General features: G+C 43.3%; 2 protein-coding genes across 2 annotated transcripts in view; one reads left to right on the top strand and one right to left on the bottom strand.

Annotated features, from left to right (window-relative positions):
- The window catches only part of ADAM9 (ADAM metallopeptidase domain 9), a gene marked incomplete at its 5' end in the record, with an annotated part of 98907 nt that extends 91350 nt beyond the window's left edge, over positions 1–7557 (bottom strand). The window contains one exon of the mRNA XM_081083136.1: positions 7461–7557. Coding sequence (XP_080939262.1) covers positions 7461–7557 — 97 coding nt within the window. The remainder of the gene's footprint in view (positions 1–7460) is intronic.
- Positions 7558–8050: 493 nt separating this feature from the next.
- TM2D2 (TM2 domain containing 2) lies at positions 8051–15232 on the top strand. The gene is made up of 4 exons (XM_081084534.1): positions 8051–8382; positions 9234–9321; positions 10971–11086; positions 12567–15232. Exons 1-4 carry the CDS (start codon positions 8156–8158, stop codon positions 12778–12780), a joined length of 645 nt encoding a protein of 214 aa, XP_080940660.1. The 5' UTR covers positions 8051–8155; the 3' UTR covers positions 12781–15232.
- The last annotated feature ends 833 nt before the right edge of the window (positions 15233–16065 follow it).

Below are 16065 nucleotides of genomic sequence, written 5' to 3'. Positions count from 1 at the left end.
CTATTGTACTGGCTGTTGTCATTTTTTAAAATTTGAGAATCTAAGGGAAAAGAGGTCAGTGGCCCTGGCTAGTCAGGTATTGCATTTTTTAAAAAGTCTTGCAGTATACAAGTGTGCCATGGCACACCGATTAAAATCACTGCTCTATCTCCGTAGATTTTTTTTTTTTTATGTACTGTGTTTTGGAGGATGTCCAAGTATGTATTCCATAATAGGAGCTGTAGTTGAGGGAGATAAGTTAAAAGAATTCCACCTAATTGCAAAGCAAACAAATGTGAACTTTCAGTCATGGGCTTTTATCCTTTCCTTCCTATTATGTAAACAAATAGCCACCTTTAAATACTGTTATTACTGTAGAAAACAAACCGGGGTTCCCATATAGGATGAAAAGGTAATTCTGCTGTCCACATTAGTTTTTGAAAAGAAGTTGTTGTAATTAGATACACAAAGCACTGTTGTAGCCACATATTTTCATACAAGGTGAATGGAATGGAAATATAAATATATAACATATGGTATCAATAACTATCTTCAAACATAATTAGAATTTCCACAGCTATGCTTACATTTCTTGAGTGTTACAATTTTATTTTATTTTTACATTTACACGTCTCTACATTTAAAAAGAAACAGGGCATTTGCTGTTGTTTGTAAGTGCCCCTTCTGGAAAAATGCCAGCCATTTATAGCCTTTATTGCCCTAAAGAATTTAAGGTCCTCTAGCAAGGAATTTACGTTCTTGAGACAAAGGACAGTATCATACTCATTATGTGCTTCCCACACTGTACAGTAAGTATTTAATAATGTGTGTTGAGTAAACAACCTCTTCTTATTCTTACTGCTATACACACATAGATCTCATAATTGTCATGATCATGAACAACCCACAGTAAGTTTTATTTTTTAAGATTGGCATCTTTTATATCAATCTTTCAAAGATCTGCATGGCCCACACATTTGACATTTTAATTGCAATGCTATCTTTCATTGTACTGCTATGACATAGAATACTTAACCACTCCTCTAAAGCAGCTGGGATCACAGCGAGAATTCACAGCAGGAATCTGATGTGTCAATAAAGCTAATCTCTAGGGGTCTACCGCATGAGGGTTCTAAGGGGCGACTAAGGGGATCCTCCTAATATGAGTTCAACCATGAAACATCTCACTGAAAGAAAAATGTGTCAAAGGGGAAAAGGCATTTCTTACAGATAGGAATGGGTTTTATCCTAAAGTATGACAAATGTTTGGCAGTGGCATCATTTTGCCTATATAAGTTGAAATACTCTAAGTCTTGTGTTAAGCTAAATATAAACAAATACACAAACAACTGCATATTTTAAAACTGACCAAATTAAGTAAACTCAGGTTCCTTAACTTATTCTTAAAAGATATTTCAAGAAGCATCCTATACCTGATCATGTTGGAAAAATAAATCTACTAAAATAACACTGACACAAAATGAAAAATAATCTCTTTAAGAACAATGTTATGCAATTCAAAGTGCAATCCAACTTTAAAAGGTCCTGGGGGGTTAGTTACTGAGATACTAAAAGCATCAGATTTACTTATGAGGCAGTCAGTCCCATAGCATGAACTCAAAGGATGGCATAACTTGAAGACTATGCTATATACTAAGGGGGAAATACATATATTTACATATATATATATACATATATACACACACACACACACACACACACATACACATACACACACACACATCCTATCTAATAAAAGAGAAACATGGTAATTGACGTACCACCGCTACCCTTCCCATTGGCTAATCAGGGCAATATGCAAATTAACTGCCAGCCAAGATGGAGGCCGGCAGCCAGGCAGCTTGAAACTAACATGAGGCTTGCTTGCTTCAGTGACGGAGGACTCCAACGTTCCCCGCCTGCTACTGCAGGCCTCTGAGCGGCAACTCTAAGCAACTATGTAACAAATATAGAAGCTAAACAAAACCCCAGAAACCTGCTTTAGTCCGCCGGGCTTCAGCCAGCAGGATCGCAACATTGTAAGCAAAGTCCAGAAATCTACTTTCAGCAGCGGAGGCCTAAGACCTGGAGCCAAGCCTCAAAGCTAAAGCTGGCCCAGAATAAAAAAAAAAAAGAAAAGAAAAAAAGGAGCGGTTGGGAGCTTCAGTCACCCCCAGCCTGAAAACAGCCCTCAGCCCCTCACCCAGACTGGCCAGGCACCCCAGTGGGGACCCCCACCCTGAAGGGTGTGTGACCATCTGGAAACAGCCATCATCCCCTCACCCAGGCTGGCCAAGCACCCCAGTGGGGACCCCCACGCTGATCCAGGACACCCTTCAGGGCAAAGCAGCTGGCCCCCAGCCGTGCACCAGGCCTCTACCCTATATAGTAAAAGGGTAATATGCCTCCCAGCACCGGGATCAGCGTGACAGGGGGCAGCGCCCAAACTCCCTGATCGCCCTGCGGCTCTGTGTGTGACAGGGGGCGGGGCCACAACCTCCCTATTCACCCTGCTCTGTTCGTGACAGGGGAAGGTGCCCCAACCCCCTGATCACCCTGCAGCTCTGTGTGTGACAGGGTGCGGCGCCCCAACCCCCTGATTGGTCCTGCTCTGTGTGTGACAGGGTGCGGCGCCCCAACCCCTCAATCGGCCCTACCCTGAGCATGACTGAGGGTGGCATCACAACCTCCCAATCGCCCTGCTCTGTGCATGACAGGGGGCGGCGCCCCAACTCCCCAATCGGCCCTGCTCTGAGTCTGACCAGGGGCTGCACCTAGGGATTGGGCCTGCCCTCTGCCACCCAGGAGCAGGCCTAAGCCAGCAGGTCGTTATCTCCCGAGGGGTCCCAGACTGCGAGAGGGCACAGGCTGGGCTGAGGGACCCCCCTGCCCCCCGAGTGCACAAATTTTTGTGCACCGGGCCTCTAGTGTGTGTGTGTGTGTGTGTGTGTGTGTATATATATATATATATATATATATATATATATATATATATTTACCTATATATATAGGGTGTACCAAAAAATGTACACACTTTGAATAATTATAAAGGCACTGTTATGTTACCTGGTCGGTGTGGCTCAATAGTTGAGCATCGACCTATAAACCAGGAGGTCATGGTTCAAATCCCAGTCAGGACACACGCCCTGGGTTATAGGCCAGTTCCCCAGTGTGGGGACTACAGGAGGCAGCCAATTTCTCTCTCATCATTGGTGTTTCTATCTCTCTTCCCTTCCTCTCTGAAATCAATAAAAATATATCTTGTAAAAAGAAAAAAAGAAAAGCAGTGTTTATTAAAACACATTTCATTTTCAAAACTAAACTACCAGTTGTTAAAATGTGTCTATATATTTTCGGGGCCACCCTGTATATATCATGAGGCTATTTGTCATATATTTGGGCTTGTGGCTATTCCAAGAAAAAGCCTCCAGTTCCTGAGAACTTGCTTCTTTGGGGAGGATTCATAATAAACCAAGATTTTTTTTTTAAATAAAACACAAATATAAAGGAACCTTACACTTTGGTAAGGTAAAATGTAAAGTGCTTTTGAAAACTGTGTTGGAATCCAACAATTTGTTCTATACATATTTTAATTATAAACATTTTACTTTTTACTTAAAAGGATGAAGACCAAATTGTCTTTAAATGTAAAAGACTACACTCTCCTGTACAGTACAAACATCAAATTCAAATAATTTGCTGGCACCAAAAAACAAAATTAGTGTGGACCTAAGTCTTACTACATAGTTCATTTTACAGTGAGTCACCATGAGTAATTACACTTTAAAACTCATTTTCCTTAGAATGCTAGTCTTTTTCAATGCTCTTTTTAATTCTAGATCTGTGCATCATAATTACTAACTGAAAAGAGAACATCAGAAAAGGTTTCATACCTGATTCCCTTTGTTATTTTTCACAGTGACACACAGGTACCTTTGTTAGTCTCCGTTTAAAAGGAAAAGTTTTCCTGTGAGTGGCATCTGTTTGGAATTTATACTGCACTTCCTCATTGATACAATGGCAGTAAAAACTCTTCCAGAGCCTATTTAACCAAGATGTATATGGTACTTATTAGGTCTTCAAATTCCTCTCCCATTAGCAGAAAAGATTTCAGCACATGATTTAAACATCCTTCCTGTATTGCAACAGTTTAGTCAGCTGATTTTGGAGGAACATTCCAGGAGGGAGACAGGAGTTGACTCACTACACACTATCACAAAAGCCTCCTAACGGATCTCTCCCAGCCTCCAGCCTCTCCCTCCTATATTCTGTCATCCATTTTGTTGCCAGTTCTCTTAAACACAAATTTTACCCAAAGAACTTTACCTACAGGGTAAAGTCCAAAGCCCTTAGCACGGCATGTAAGGCTCTTTCCAACTGGTTCAAACCTACCTTTGTTCTTCCTTGCCTCTCTTTCATACATAGGCATCTGCCTGGAGACATTCTCATCATTGCTATCAAGTCATGTTCTTTCACCCCTCATACTCCTGTAAACTCTTCTGCTTAGCATGTGTTCCAATGAAGTACGGCAGCAATCATCTCAGGTAGAAACTATAGTTTAACTTTAACCCTGCTGTTTGGTTTCTGTACTTATTTGTTTGCTAAAATCATAGAAAAGTTAATTTTGATTTTCTGAATTATATAAATTATCCCATTCAATTAAATACCCTACTGATTGTACTGTGACTATCCCATGGGTTGTGGTCACACTGGTCTTAGAAAGCACATTTTCCTTTACCTGGGAAGGACAGCACAGTTACCCCAAGGTCAGAGGGCTCCCGTTAACGTGTTAACGTGTCCCTGTTGACTCCGTGATCTGGAGACCCAAAACTGTGATTTAGATAACATGCTGCTTCTGCTTCTGTAAACCGCCTTTTTACAAACCAGGTTCCTCATTCCAGACCCGAGGGCTCTAGATAATGTGTTTCTGTCAATTCAGTGATCAGGAGACCCAAAACTATAACTTAGATAACATGCAGATTTGCTTCTGTAAACTGTTTTTTGCAAATCAGGTTCCTCATTCCAAACCCTGGGATGTAATCAATACCTTTGTGATCTTTGCCTATATAAATCTGGTATTGTGGCCATCTTATCACTTCGAGATTTGGGAAATGGCCCCTCATAGTCCCGGATTTGCAATAAATGTGACTCTTTAATTCGACTTCTTGAGGCGTCCTTCTGTGATTCGCGGGGTACATTATAACACCTATCCCTTTACTTGAATATTCACCAATACAGATCAGTTCAAATATCACTTCCACAGTGAAACCTTCCGCAACATTCCTCACCTAGACTTAGCACATTTAGTCATCCTTTGCCCCTCTACAAGAATTGAGCATGATGTTTATAGGCGTTTGATAAACACTGACTAAATTTTGAAAGCATACATATGCTTAATTAAGTGAGGCATTGGCCATAAACTGTTAAAAGCCACAGTTAAAAACCACAAGGATAGTCCCTACAACGATATACAGGGATGGGCAAAAGCAGATTTACACTTGTCCTTATGGAAAATAATACAATAACTAATAAATAATACAAGAATAAACTGTTTCATGTACTCACAATACATATACTAACATTAAAAATATAGTCTTACACCTTGTATGCATATATGCATAATCCATGGACACACATAATAGGGTGCTAAAGGCCTGAGGTGGGGTAGGAGAGGGCTGGAGGGGGTCAATGGAGGAAAAAAGGGGACATGTGTAATACTTCCAATAATAAATGATTATTTTAAAAATATATATATAGTGTTAGATAGCAGGCTCAGGGCTCTTGGAGGGGGTGGAGTGATTAAGAAAAAAGAGAAAAAAAACTAAAAAATCATGCACATGCACAACAATGTAGGGATCACAGGGCGGGGGGAGGTGGAGCAGAGTATAGGGGGAATAAATGGTGATGGAAGGAGACTTGGTGTGGTGAACACACAATACAGTGCACAGATGATGTGCTGTGGAATTGTGAACCTGAAACCTGTATAATTTTGTTAACCAGTGTCACCCCAAAAATTGAGTAGAAAGGGAAAAAGTAAATAAATGAAACAAAGAGTTTGTTTTTGTGTAAGAAAATTATATATATATATATATATATATATATATATACATATATATATATACACATACATATATATATTTATAGTCTTGGTTATATTTGCAATCACATTGAATCATAGATTATTAAAACTCCAGATGTATAAACTACTTCACCTTAAATAGTGGTAAATGTTAACCACCTCCTAGAATGTCACGGCAAAAATAATCTTAACCAGAAAATACTTAGTAGCTTCCCATTCACTAAAGTTTCACTTAGAGCTTCAAAATCCCTGCAGTGGGACAAATTCATTTAATTGAAAAAGAACAAACCAAAGATAAGAAAAAAATGTAATTAGTTTCCTGAAGGTCAGCCAGCCTGCATTGAAATTTTCCGTCATCACATTTGAACAATTCTCAAGGCAATGATTGAGTGTAAAAAAAATACATACACAAAAAACCAACACACCATTCTCCACCATACTCTATAACTGATAAGGGAAATATAGACATGCAAACAATAATTTAACGCAAGAGTCAAAACAAAGTTGTGTCCAGAAAGAAGCTAGAGTGTTGGCGATCTGCTTCCACCACGTTGGGCGCCTCCAATATTCACGCCTTACGTATCCAAGGGAAGCTTTACAATTCAAAAGCAAGTTTACGTAAGTCCTGTAACTTCAGCAGGGCAGGGATTATTTGTCAGGATTTAAGACATTACAAACCCAGGAAAAACGCAGATAGAAGACTGGCCAAAGAAATGTAGCCCTTCGGTTCCAAAAACTAGTAGTCTTACTACAACAAAATGGCCCAAGAAAACTGAGCCCGCGCGCACGCACACACACACACACACACACACACACACACACACACACACACACCTTTATTCCATCACTAAATTTAGCTCTGGGTACCTACTGATCAGCTCTGGGTGACCCCGCTGATCGAATGGACGTCCAATTTTCAAATCCTGATAACCGGGACCAAAAGTCCCCTCGCCTCCCGGCCTCTTTCCAAGTGACACTAACTTCACAAGCAAGTCCAAGCCCCAAGTCTCAGAACAGTTTACAGAGGAACACACCCTCGGCGCGCACCCAGCAGACTCCCCGAGGTCAGAGCCGGATCCAGAGTAGCCTGGAGAGAATCCGGGGGACCCAGCTTGGCGCGGCATGGGGGGGTGGGAGCCCCACAAACGGCTCTGTCAAACAGGAGGCGGAGTAAGGGGGATCCGACAGGAGACCGGTGCCCAGAAGGGTTGGGGCGCCAGATCCCCCGACCCTCGGGTCTGAGCACTGTCCACCCACACACACAGCTGGGGCGGCTCCGCCTCCCGACCCTGAGTCCAGTCGCCAGGCCAGGCCCCTCCACTCCCAGGCACCTCGGGGTGACTCCGAGCGTCCCCGCCCGAGGAAACGGCAACCCCAAAGGTCCCCGGGGGCGGACACCCACCTGGCCGCGCCCCGCCGAGGACTGGGCCCACCAAGCCCAACAACAGCAGCCACTGGAAGCGGAGTGTCCCAAAGGGCGAGCCCGCGCGGGATCCCATCGCGGCCGATTCCGCAGGTTCCACTGCTCAGCATTCGGTCGCTCCTGCCTCGGTCCGCTCCATCCCTCCCCAACCCCGCCGGGGCCCCAGAGCTGGCAGGGACGCGCGCGCCCGGGGACGAACACGCGCTCGCCACTGACGCTATTTGTCCGAGCTCGCTCCCGACATCGCGCTCGCTACCGCTGACGTAGGGAAAAAGCGAGTCCCCGGCGAGAACAGGGAATTGCTATCGGGACGCCGCCAGCCGCACTCGGCTGCCCCGCCCACCCACTGTCCGCGCCCGTTTCCACTCCCAGCCCCGCCTCCTGCGGGCGTCGGAGGAACCGATTGGAGGAAGCGCTCAGAGCAGAAGGAGGAGGAGCGTGAGACTCCCAAGAGGCATTGAGGAGCCGAAGCAAAGCGCAGCCCCGCCCCCTGCGCAGCCTCTTCTGATTGGTTGTTGGAGGCTTGGGGGCGGGGCGCCGGGCTGCGCGCCCATTGGCTGCTTGGCAGCGAAGAGCGGGGCTGCGGAAGAGGCCTGACCTGGCAGGGCTCGGGTCCCGGTGCCTGCCGGGGCTTGTGGTTGCTGGGCCCGGTGTCCGCCGCTGGGCCCGGGAAGATGGTGCTGGGCGGTTGCCCGGTGAGTTACTTACTTCTCTGCGGCCAGGCGGCCTTGCTGCTGGGGAATCTGCTTCTGCTGCATTGTGTCTCTCGGAGCCACTCGTTCAACGCTACAGCGGAGCCCGAGCTCACGTCCGCTGGCGCCGCCCACCCGGAGGTCTCCGCCGGCGCTCCGAGCTGGGAATATGGCGACCCCACCTCTCCGGTCATCCTGTGCTCTTTCCTGTAAGCTACCCAGTTGTCGAGACAGGTGGAGATGGCGAGAGGGCAAGGGATATAGGGGGTGTTGTGTTGGGGGAGGAGGAGAGGAAGGATGCTTTGGGGGTTTTTCCCGGACCCTCCCCACCTGAGGACCTGATAGTCCGCACGCGGGAGGTAAATATCATGCAGGTTTCTCAGTCCTCGACCCAGTGCAGGGGGAAACCTGGGGTGTGGGTGACAGGTCCTTTGGGATCCCGAAGGAGGAGGACTAGGGAGGCGTGACGTCATACAGCCTCCGGAAGAAGGGTAAGGTAGGAGGTGGTGCCTTCGCTGTCCCCCGTTTGACCCGAAAGAGATTCCTTCGTAGGGGCTGGCGCTGTGTGAGCCACAAATGAAGTAAATTACTTGCCCCTGCCTACAAGGTACTTCCGGGGGAGGCGGGGCGGGGGAATGAAACCTCCTTACCATTACAAAACCAAGTCATTTTTTAAAATCTCTTTTTAGTCAAATAAGAAAAGGCGTTTGGGAAATGCAAGGGGAACTGGGAATCCTTTGGCCTTAATCTTGCCCCCATAGCCTTGCGGATGTTTTCCCAGAGAAGAGTTGAAGCTATGGCAGCAGTAGAATCCGTGCAGAAATAGGACCAGAAACAACCCCTGCCCCAATGAACGGGTCATTTGGATGGATGGATGGCTGTCTGGCCTGCCGTGCTTCAGTCTGGATTGACACTATCTCTTGTCTTGGGGAAGAATGAGAGTGAGATTAATAAACTCAGAAAACTTGAAGAGATGTCTCTTGCCTGTTTTGATTGTATACATGTAAACAGCCAATTGCAAAGACCATGTGATGATCATGATCTTACTGGTGATTTATAGACCTGATGAATTCATAGAATGTGAAGACCCAGTGGATCATGTTGGAAATGCAACTGCATCCCAGGAACTTGGTTATGGTTGTCTCAAGGTGGGTTTTTGTTTTGTTTTATAAGCAAACTCATCCAGAAATGTGCAGGGTCTTTAGAATACTAGAGGCCCCATGCACAAAACTCGTGCATAGGTAGGATCCCTAGGCCTGGCCATCAATCAGGGCCAATCTGCAGGGGATTGTCCCTTCCCCACCCCACCTTGGCTGGCCTGGGGCCTGTGGGCTGGGGGCAGCTCCTGTGTTGAGCATCTGCCCCCTGGTGGTCAGTGCATGTCATAGCGACTGGTCGTTCTGCTGTTCAGTCGATCTGCATATTGGGCTTTTATTATATAGGATGTCTTTGTAGGAGATTATAGGATTCAAGGAGAAGCCTTTAGTAACAATGGCCTCTTTGAATGGAGAGAAGCTATTTGGTTCCATTAATAATATCTCTCAAGCTAGGTGCACATTGCCTAGTCAGACTCCCAAAAACTAGTGAAATTCATGTATGTTCTCCCCATTAAGGATGCACCATTATGTTATATTTGCTGTATAATGCACGTCAAGATACAGGTGTAACAAAATTATGGGAAAATATTTTTTTTTACTTTTTTTTAAATTCTTTATTGTTTAAAGTATTACGTTAGTCTCCTTTTTCCCCCATTGACCTCTCCCCAGCCGCTCCCACTCCCCAGCACATGCCCTCACCCTCCTGCGGGAAAATATCCTTTGTACTAAATCAGATACAGAGGAATAAACCTGAAAGTACTAAAACTAAAAAGACAACTTATATTGTAATCAAGTATAAATAAATATTCTCAATGCAGTGAGATTCTGTCCTATTGATACTTATGGATAAAAGTTTGAGTTAGCATTGTTTAGAGATCACATAATTTTAAATATTTTAATTAAAAACTGAGTTGATCCTGTCAAGGCCCTCAAACTATCACTTCCCCCAAAGTCCTAGAGGACTGGCAGCGCTCAGGTACCTGAGTCCCTGGGAGAGTACAAGGAATAAGCATCATTTTTCCTACTCTCTTCCCTTTGAGAAATGCTCCAACAAAAATAGTAGTGACGCATTTAATAAGGTGCCAGCAGAGAATGTACAGCTGTGCTTACTTTTCTAGAATTCAGTTACACAAAGGGTCAGAGGTCCTATTGTGAAATTCTTTGCTGGAATTTAAACATACTGTAGATGTACTACAAATATCTGTTAATCACACAGTCCTAAATAGAGTCCTGAGTCAGTTGATATTCTGAGCTCTTTCCTAGTTATGTTCACTTATAATATATATAAAACAGACTAATATAAGGTCAACTTTTTAGATACCCATTTCCAAATGCTCAGTAGTATGCTCTTTTTTCTGTAAATAAAGGATAATTAAAGCATTGTGTCCATCTATTTTAAATGGCATTTAATGAAACTGAGTATACGTTTTTAAACTTTATTATTAAAGAAGCCAGTGAAAAAAAGAAGAAAAAAAAAACCACAAGAGTTTATTTAAAGCAATGTACATTTAGGATGGATTAATTTACAATCATGCGAAGTATGTCACTAAATTCCTTGTTCTTTAGCACAGCTTCACCCCAACTTCATTTGAATAGTTATCATCCTGAGTCAGCGTTTATTAATTGATATAAAGATGTATTTTGTGTTACTTGCTTTGGTGAGTTTTTTGGTTTCTTTTGTTTTGGTTGTTATTCCACAGTTCGGTGGGCAGGCCTACAGTGATGTGGAACATACGTCAGTCCAGTGCAGGGCCCTGGATGGAATTGAGTGTGCCAGTCCTAGGACCTTCCTACGAGAGAATAAACCTTGTATAAAGTAAGTGTTATTTAGAATGGGGTAGTTGGTAGTTGGATGGAAGTAGGGCTGTTTTCCTTGTCATCTCTTGGTGTGACTGTTTCTTTTACCTTAAGTGTTAAATGGGCACCAGGATTACTACTGTGCATAATCCATGGATGGGGGAATATAGTTATAACAGAGAGGACTCTGGCCTTCAGACCAGAGGCCATAAGTCCTAAATGTCTCTTTCACCAACTACCTAAGTACCTTTGGGCACCCAGAGTCTCTATCCCCTCATCGCAAAATGAAGGAGTTGGACAGAGCATCTAGCTCCAGAATTCCCATGACAGGCAGAAATCCTGAGAAAATAGCCTTAGTATTTCAGGAATAAAGGTTTTATCATGAAAAGTATGGGCTTCTCTCACTGAAAATCAGTTTATCTTAAAAAGAATTAGGCTTATTTCTCTAAGTTCTGCTTGAAGGCACAGAATTTACTTCTACCATTTGCTAGTGAAGAGTCTATGACTATGTTTAGTGATAATATTAGAATAACTGCTATTGCGTGTCATCACAGTATGTAAAACAGAAGTCTTTATGAAGATGTCCCCGTTTTTAGTTGCCACAAGACAGCAAAAAAAAGTACATGGAGATCAGTGTTTCATGTAAGGAAGGACGACACTTCATTGAAGAACCACATTCAGAACTGCAGCCTCAGGAAAGGAGCCTGGGCGGGGATGAGTGGGGCCCAGACTCCACTCCTGCCAGGATGCCTGTTGTGCTAACGTGCTTGATAATTTCCTGTCCAGTCCAATTCAACATTTGTTTTATAGGTCCTCCATATCTTAGCAATTTCGCTTTTGAGACTCTAGACCCGTGATTTTCAACCGCGTGCCACAGCCCCCTGGTGTGCCACAAGAATTCTGAGAAGCATGCAATACCTGATTATTTAGCCAGGAGCACTGACCTCTTTTCCCTTAGATTTATTTTGTCAAATAAAAACATGACAACAGCCAACACAACAAGAGACATCCAATTTGAATGAATTGAAATTATATTTATTTTTTTGTCAGATCGGTAGATTGCTGTGCTGCAGAATTTTAGTAATTAGTCAATGTGTGTCGTGAAATGAAAAAGGTTGAAAATTGCTGGTCTAGACCTACAAGAGATCTTATGGAGGGGGGTGGGAGGGGTAAGGGAGTAAGAGGCCACAGAGCAGGGGTTCTCAACCTGTGGGTCGCGACCCCTTTGGCGGTCGAACGACCCTTTCACAGGGGTCGCCTAAGACCATCCGGCGTATCAGATATTTACATTACGATTCATAACAGTAGCAACATTACAGTTATGAAGTGGCAACGAAAATAATTTTATGGTTGGGTCACAACATGAGGAACTGTATTTAAAGGGCCAGAAGGCTGAGAACCACTGCCACAGAGGGACTAGCTGCGTCATCTTTTCACTGTACATTAAGTGTTTTAATTTTCATGTGGTAAACATCTTCCTTTTAATTCCTTTTGTCTAGGTATACCGGACACTATTTCATAACCACTTTGCTCTACTCTTTCTTCCTGGGATGTTTTGGAGTGGATCGTTTCTGTCTGGGACACACTGGCACAGCAGTAGGGAAGCTATTGACACTTGGAGGACTTGGGATTTGGTGGTTTGTTGACCTTATATTACTTATTACTGGAGGGCTGATGCCAAGTGATGGCAGCAATTGGTGCACCGTTTACTAAAAAGCGCTGCGGTTATGGCCCAGAGAGGCCAGTCTTCGGAATTCATCTCTACAGGCTCAACACTCTTCCTTCATATCAGACCTGACCATTACTTGCCCTCTTTGGAGGGAATGGGATTGGTTAGGAAGATTTCTTTGGACTGTGGATTTGCAACCCAAATGTTACCTTGCTGACTAGAAATGGCAAGCAAACACTGTTGTGGGAACCAAGTTTATACCTTTTCTCATGTACAAAATATAAATCTAGCAACTAATTTATAAGCTGCAGAAGGGTTTCTATACTCTTTACTTCTGCACATGGCTATATCTTCAATCCTTTGGAGCAAGTGGACCCAACAGGATGAGCGAAGTGAATATTGTTAGCTTTGTGCCTTTTGTGACCCCGAGTCTCATGCACAGGAGGACTGAAGCAGAACCAATGGAAAGCTTCAGCAAAAGTAGAAATGGCCATGAATTTTAATACACACTGAAATTCCGAATTTAAACTGCAGAATAAATTTTGCCAACCTGGAACACTGTTTGGATATTCTCAGTAGGTAGAGTGAAACTCAAAATTATATTTGTTTCCCTAAAAACTGGGTGGTTGAAGTAAACTATCCTATTAATAAACCCTATTGTTTCACCATTATTATGCTGAAGAGGCAATATATACAAAGAAATATATACATGAAGATATTTTTTTCATTCCAATTATGGTTTGAAAGCCAACAGTATTTAAGATCTGTCTGGGTTAGTCTGTCCTCTTGGCAGAATTTTCCTGTCTAAAAAGTAGTATTTAGCCTAATCAATGTGGCTCAGTGTGAGCATCGACCCATGAACCAGGAGGTCACGGTTTGATTCCTGGTCAGGGCACTTGCCTAGGTTGCGAGCTTGATCCCCAGCATGGGGCGTGCAGAAGGTAGCTGATTGATGATTCTTTATCATCATTGCTGTTTCTATCTCTCCCTCTCCCTTCCTCTCTGAAACCAATAAAAAGTAGTATTTACCAATTTAGAGAGCCCATGTTGTAGGCTGGTAAAAAAGATTTCAAATGACTATAAAACTGTTCTTCACAATTATATAAGATAAGGTGGGGAGCATTGTGCTCTTGGAAAGAAAAACAGACTCTTAAAGGATATTATTACTGAGTACCAGGTGGATTTAGGATGTGATTTGTAGGGAGAAAGAGAAGCAGTGCAATGAGCTTGGTACCAGAAGTTCTCACTGTGGGTTACAGAGTCAGCCATAGAGAAAGAGCCACAGCCAAGCTTTCGCATTCCCAGTTCACTGGGAATAAAGGAAATGCTTTGAATAATAAGTGGTTTTAAAAACTTAGTGCCCATCCTTTTCAATCTAAGTTGTAAAGAACTGTTAAATACAAAGTAAAGGGGGGATTTTATGGACAAGTCAAATTAAGATCCTGTTATTTGGAATAAGTTATAAATTCTAGAAACAATCAAGGTAGAATTGCTCAAAGTTTAGTTTCATAATAATTGACCTAAAGACCAAGAATCACAGTTAACTGGCTGGTGTGGCTCAGTGGTTGAGCGTCAACCAATGAACCAGAAGGTCATGGTTCGATTCCCAGTCAAGGCAAATAAAAGAACATATTTTTTTTAAAAAAATCACAAAATAACTCTGAATATGCTCTATCATTATGAAATGGCTTTCCTAAAAATTTCAACTTTATTACCCCTGATTAATATGATTACCAACTCTTCTGATATTATTAAATGATGGCAATTATGTAAATATTAAGAGATTATTCTGTCTTAAAAGTTCTGTACCACACTGACCCCAACCTTGTTTACAGCAGTAATAGTTGGTAGATTTTTATTCATAATCTCTGTACTCTAAGGCAGTATTTTTTAAATTGTGGTCATGAAGAAACTAGACCCTTCCCAGAAAAATACACACACACGCATAAAATTTTACATAGGTTTTAAGGGGGTCTATTGATGTAATATTTTTTTAAAACTCACTTCTAAGAGAAGTCCTGTAAACAAACTGAAATTTAAATCTTACCCAAAAAAATATACTACCTTAAGCCACAAATTCTGCCTCATCTCCCAACTTTTTTTAAAATTTTATTAAAGATAAGTCACAAACCCCATCAAAACCTATTTTCTTTTATTTAAAAAAAGAATACATTTTGGCAGTTTTCAGACTGAAATCATTAATGTTGCCAGGAGGAAAAGCTTGGGTAAAAAGGTAAAGTTTTTAATTTATTGAAGTATCTTTTATAGAAGTCCTCTTGCAGTCAGAAAAGCTGTTGGAGACCAAAGTTGTTTCCACTGCTAGAGTGATAACTTGAGAGTCTTCAATAATCTTCTGTGACAATCCACAATGGTCAGTTTCATTTTGACTTATCAATGATATCCATCCTCTGTATCCATAAACCCTGGCCAAATGTGATGCAACCCGAAAAACTGATCGTGTAAGGGAATAGTATTAAAAATTTGATTTTCTTTGCACTCTGGATTCAGGTTGTTTCTTAATATTTGCAAGATAGGTGTGTGTGTGTGTGTGTGTGTGTGTGTGTTCCTCTGCTTCCTGACTCTAGCACTGACCAGGGACCCTCCCTGGGACTGGGGAGAAGGTTGACTGGATGCTGATCCTGAGTGTGAGAGAGCCCGGTGACACTCCCCTACTTCCCAGGAGCTGTTAAAAAAGTGCCCACCACTGGCTGGGCTCCGTCTGGTCTCAGCTGGACAAGAAGAGCAAGGAACACCTGGCTCCCACCATCGGGGCCACTGTCACTCAGTTCCACAGTGTGGCCAACTGCTTCAAGGACCAGAGTGTGGCAGCTGGGGACAGAGCCAGAGTGGTGAAGCGAGTGTCGTGGGAGGGCTCAGAGACACTCTGCATAGGTCTGGAAATCCCTTGTTGTTTTGGAGGACAGGGGTTCCTTCCTTTCCCAAACCAGCCAGCCCATCCCCACAACGCCAGGCTGCTGTGGCTCCTGTGCCCTTCCAAAGGGAGGGCACTCACCTGCCCAGGGACCAGGCGCCATGGGACGCCCAGGTCCAGGCAGCCAATGGGGCTGCCCAGACTTTGCCCAAATGGCCAAACCCAGGAGGCAGGTCTGGGTGCACAGTAGGACCCCTGCTGTGTGAGTGTGTGAGTTTGTGGCTATAGAGGAGTTTAACAATACCAAAGTGTCCTGTCAAGGTTAAATTAGAAACTGCCTTTTTTTCAGTTGTTCCTATCTTTAAGTAAAGTTTTCTCAGCTTCCCAGACTTCCTGGCACCACATCCTTCTTCCACTTGCTTAGTAAAGCTTCTTAGCAGTACATCCCCAACCTAAT

Source organism: Myotis nattereri, assembly GCF_964212035.1.
Source record: "Myotis nattereri genome assembly, chromosome: 2".
Taxonomy (NCBI): Eukaryota; Metazoa; Chordata; class Mammalia; order Chiroptera; family Vespertilionidae; genus Myotis; species Myotis nattereri.
This window is presented reverse-complemented; position numbering and strand designations above follow the sequence as displayed.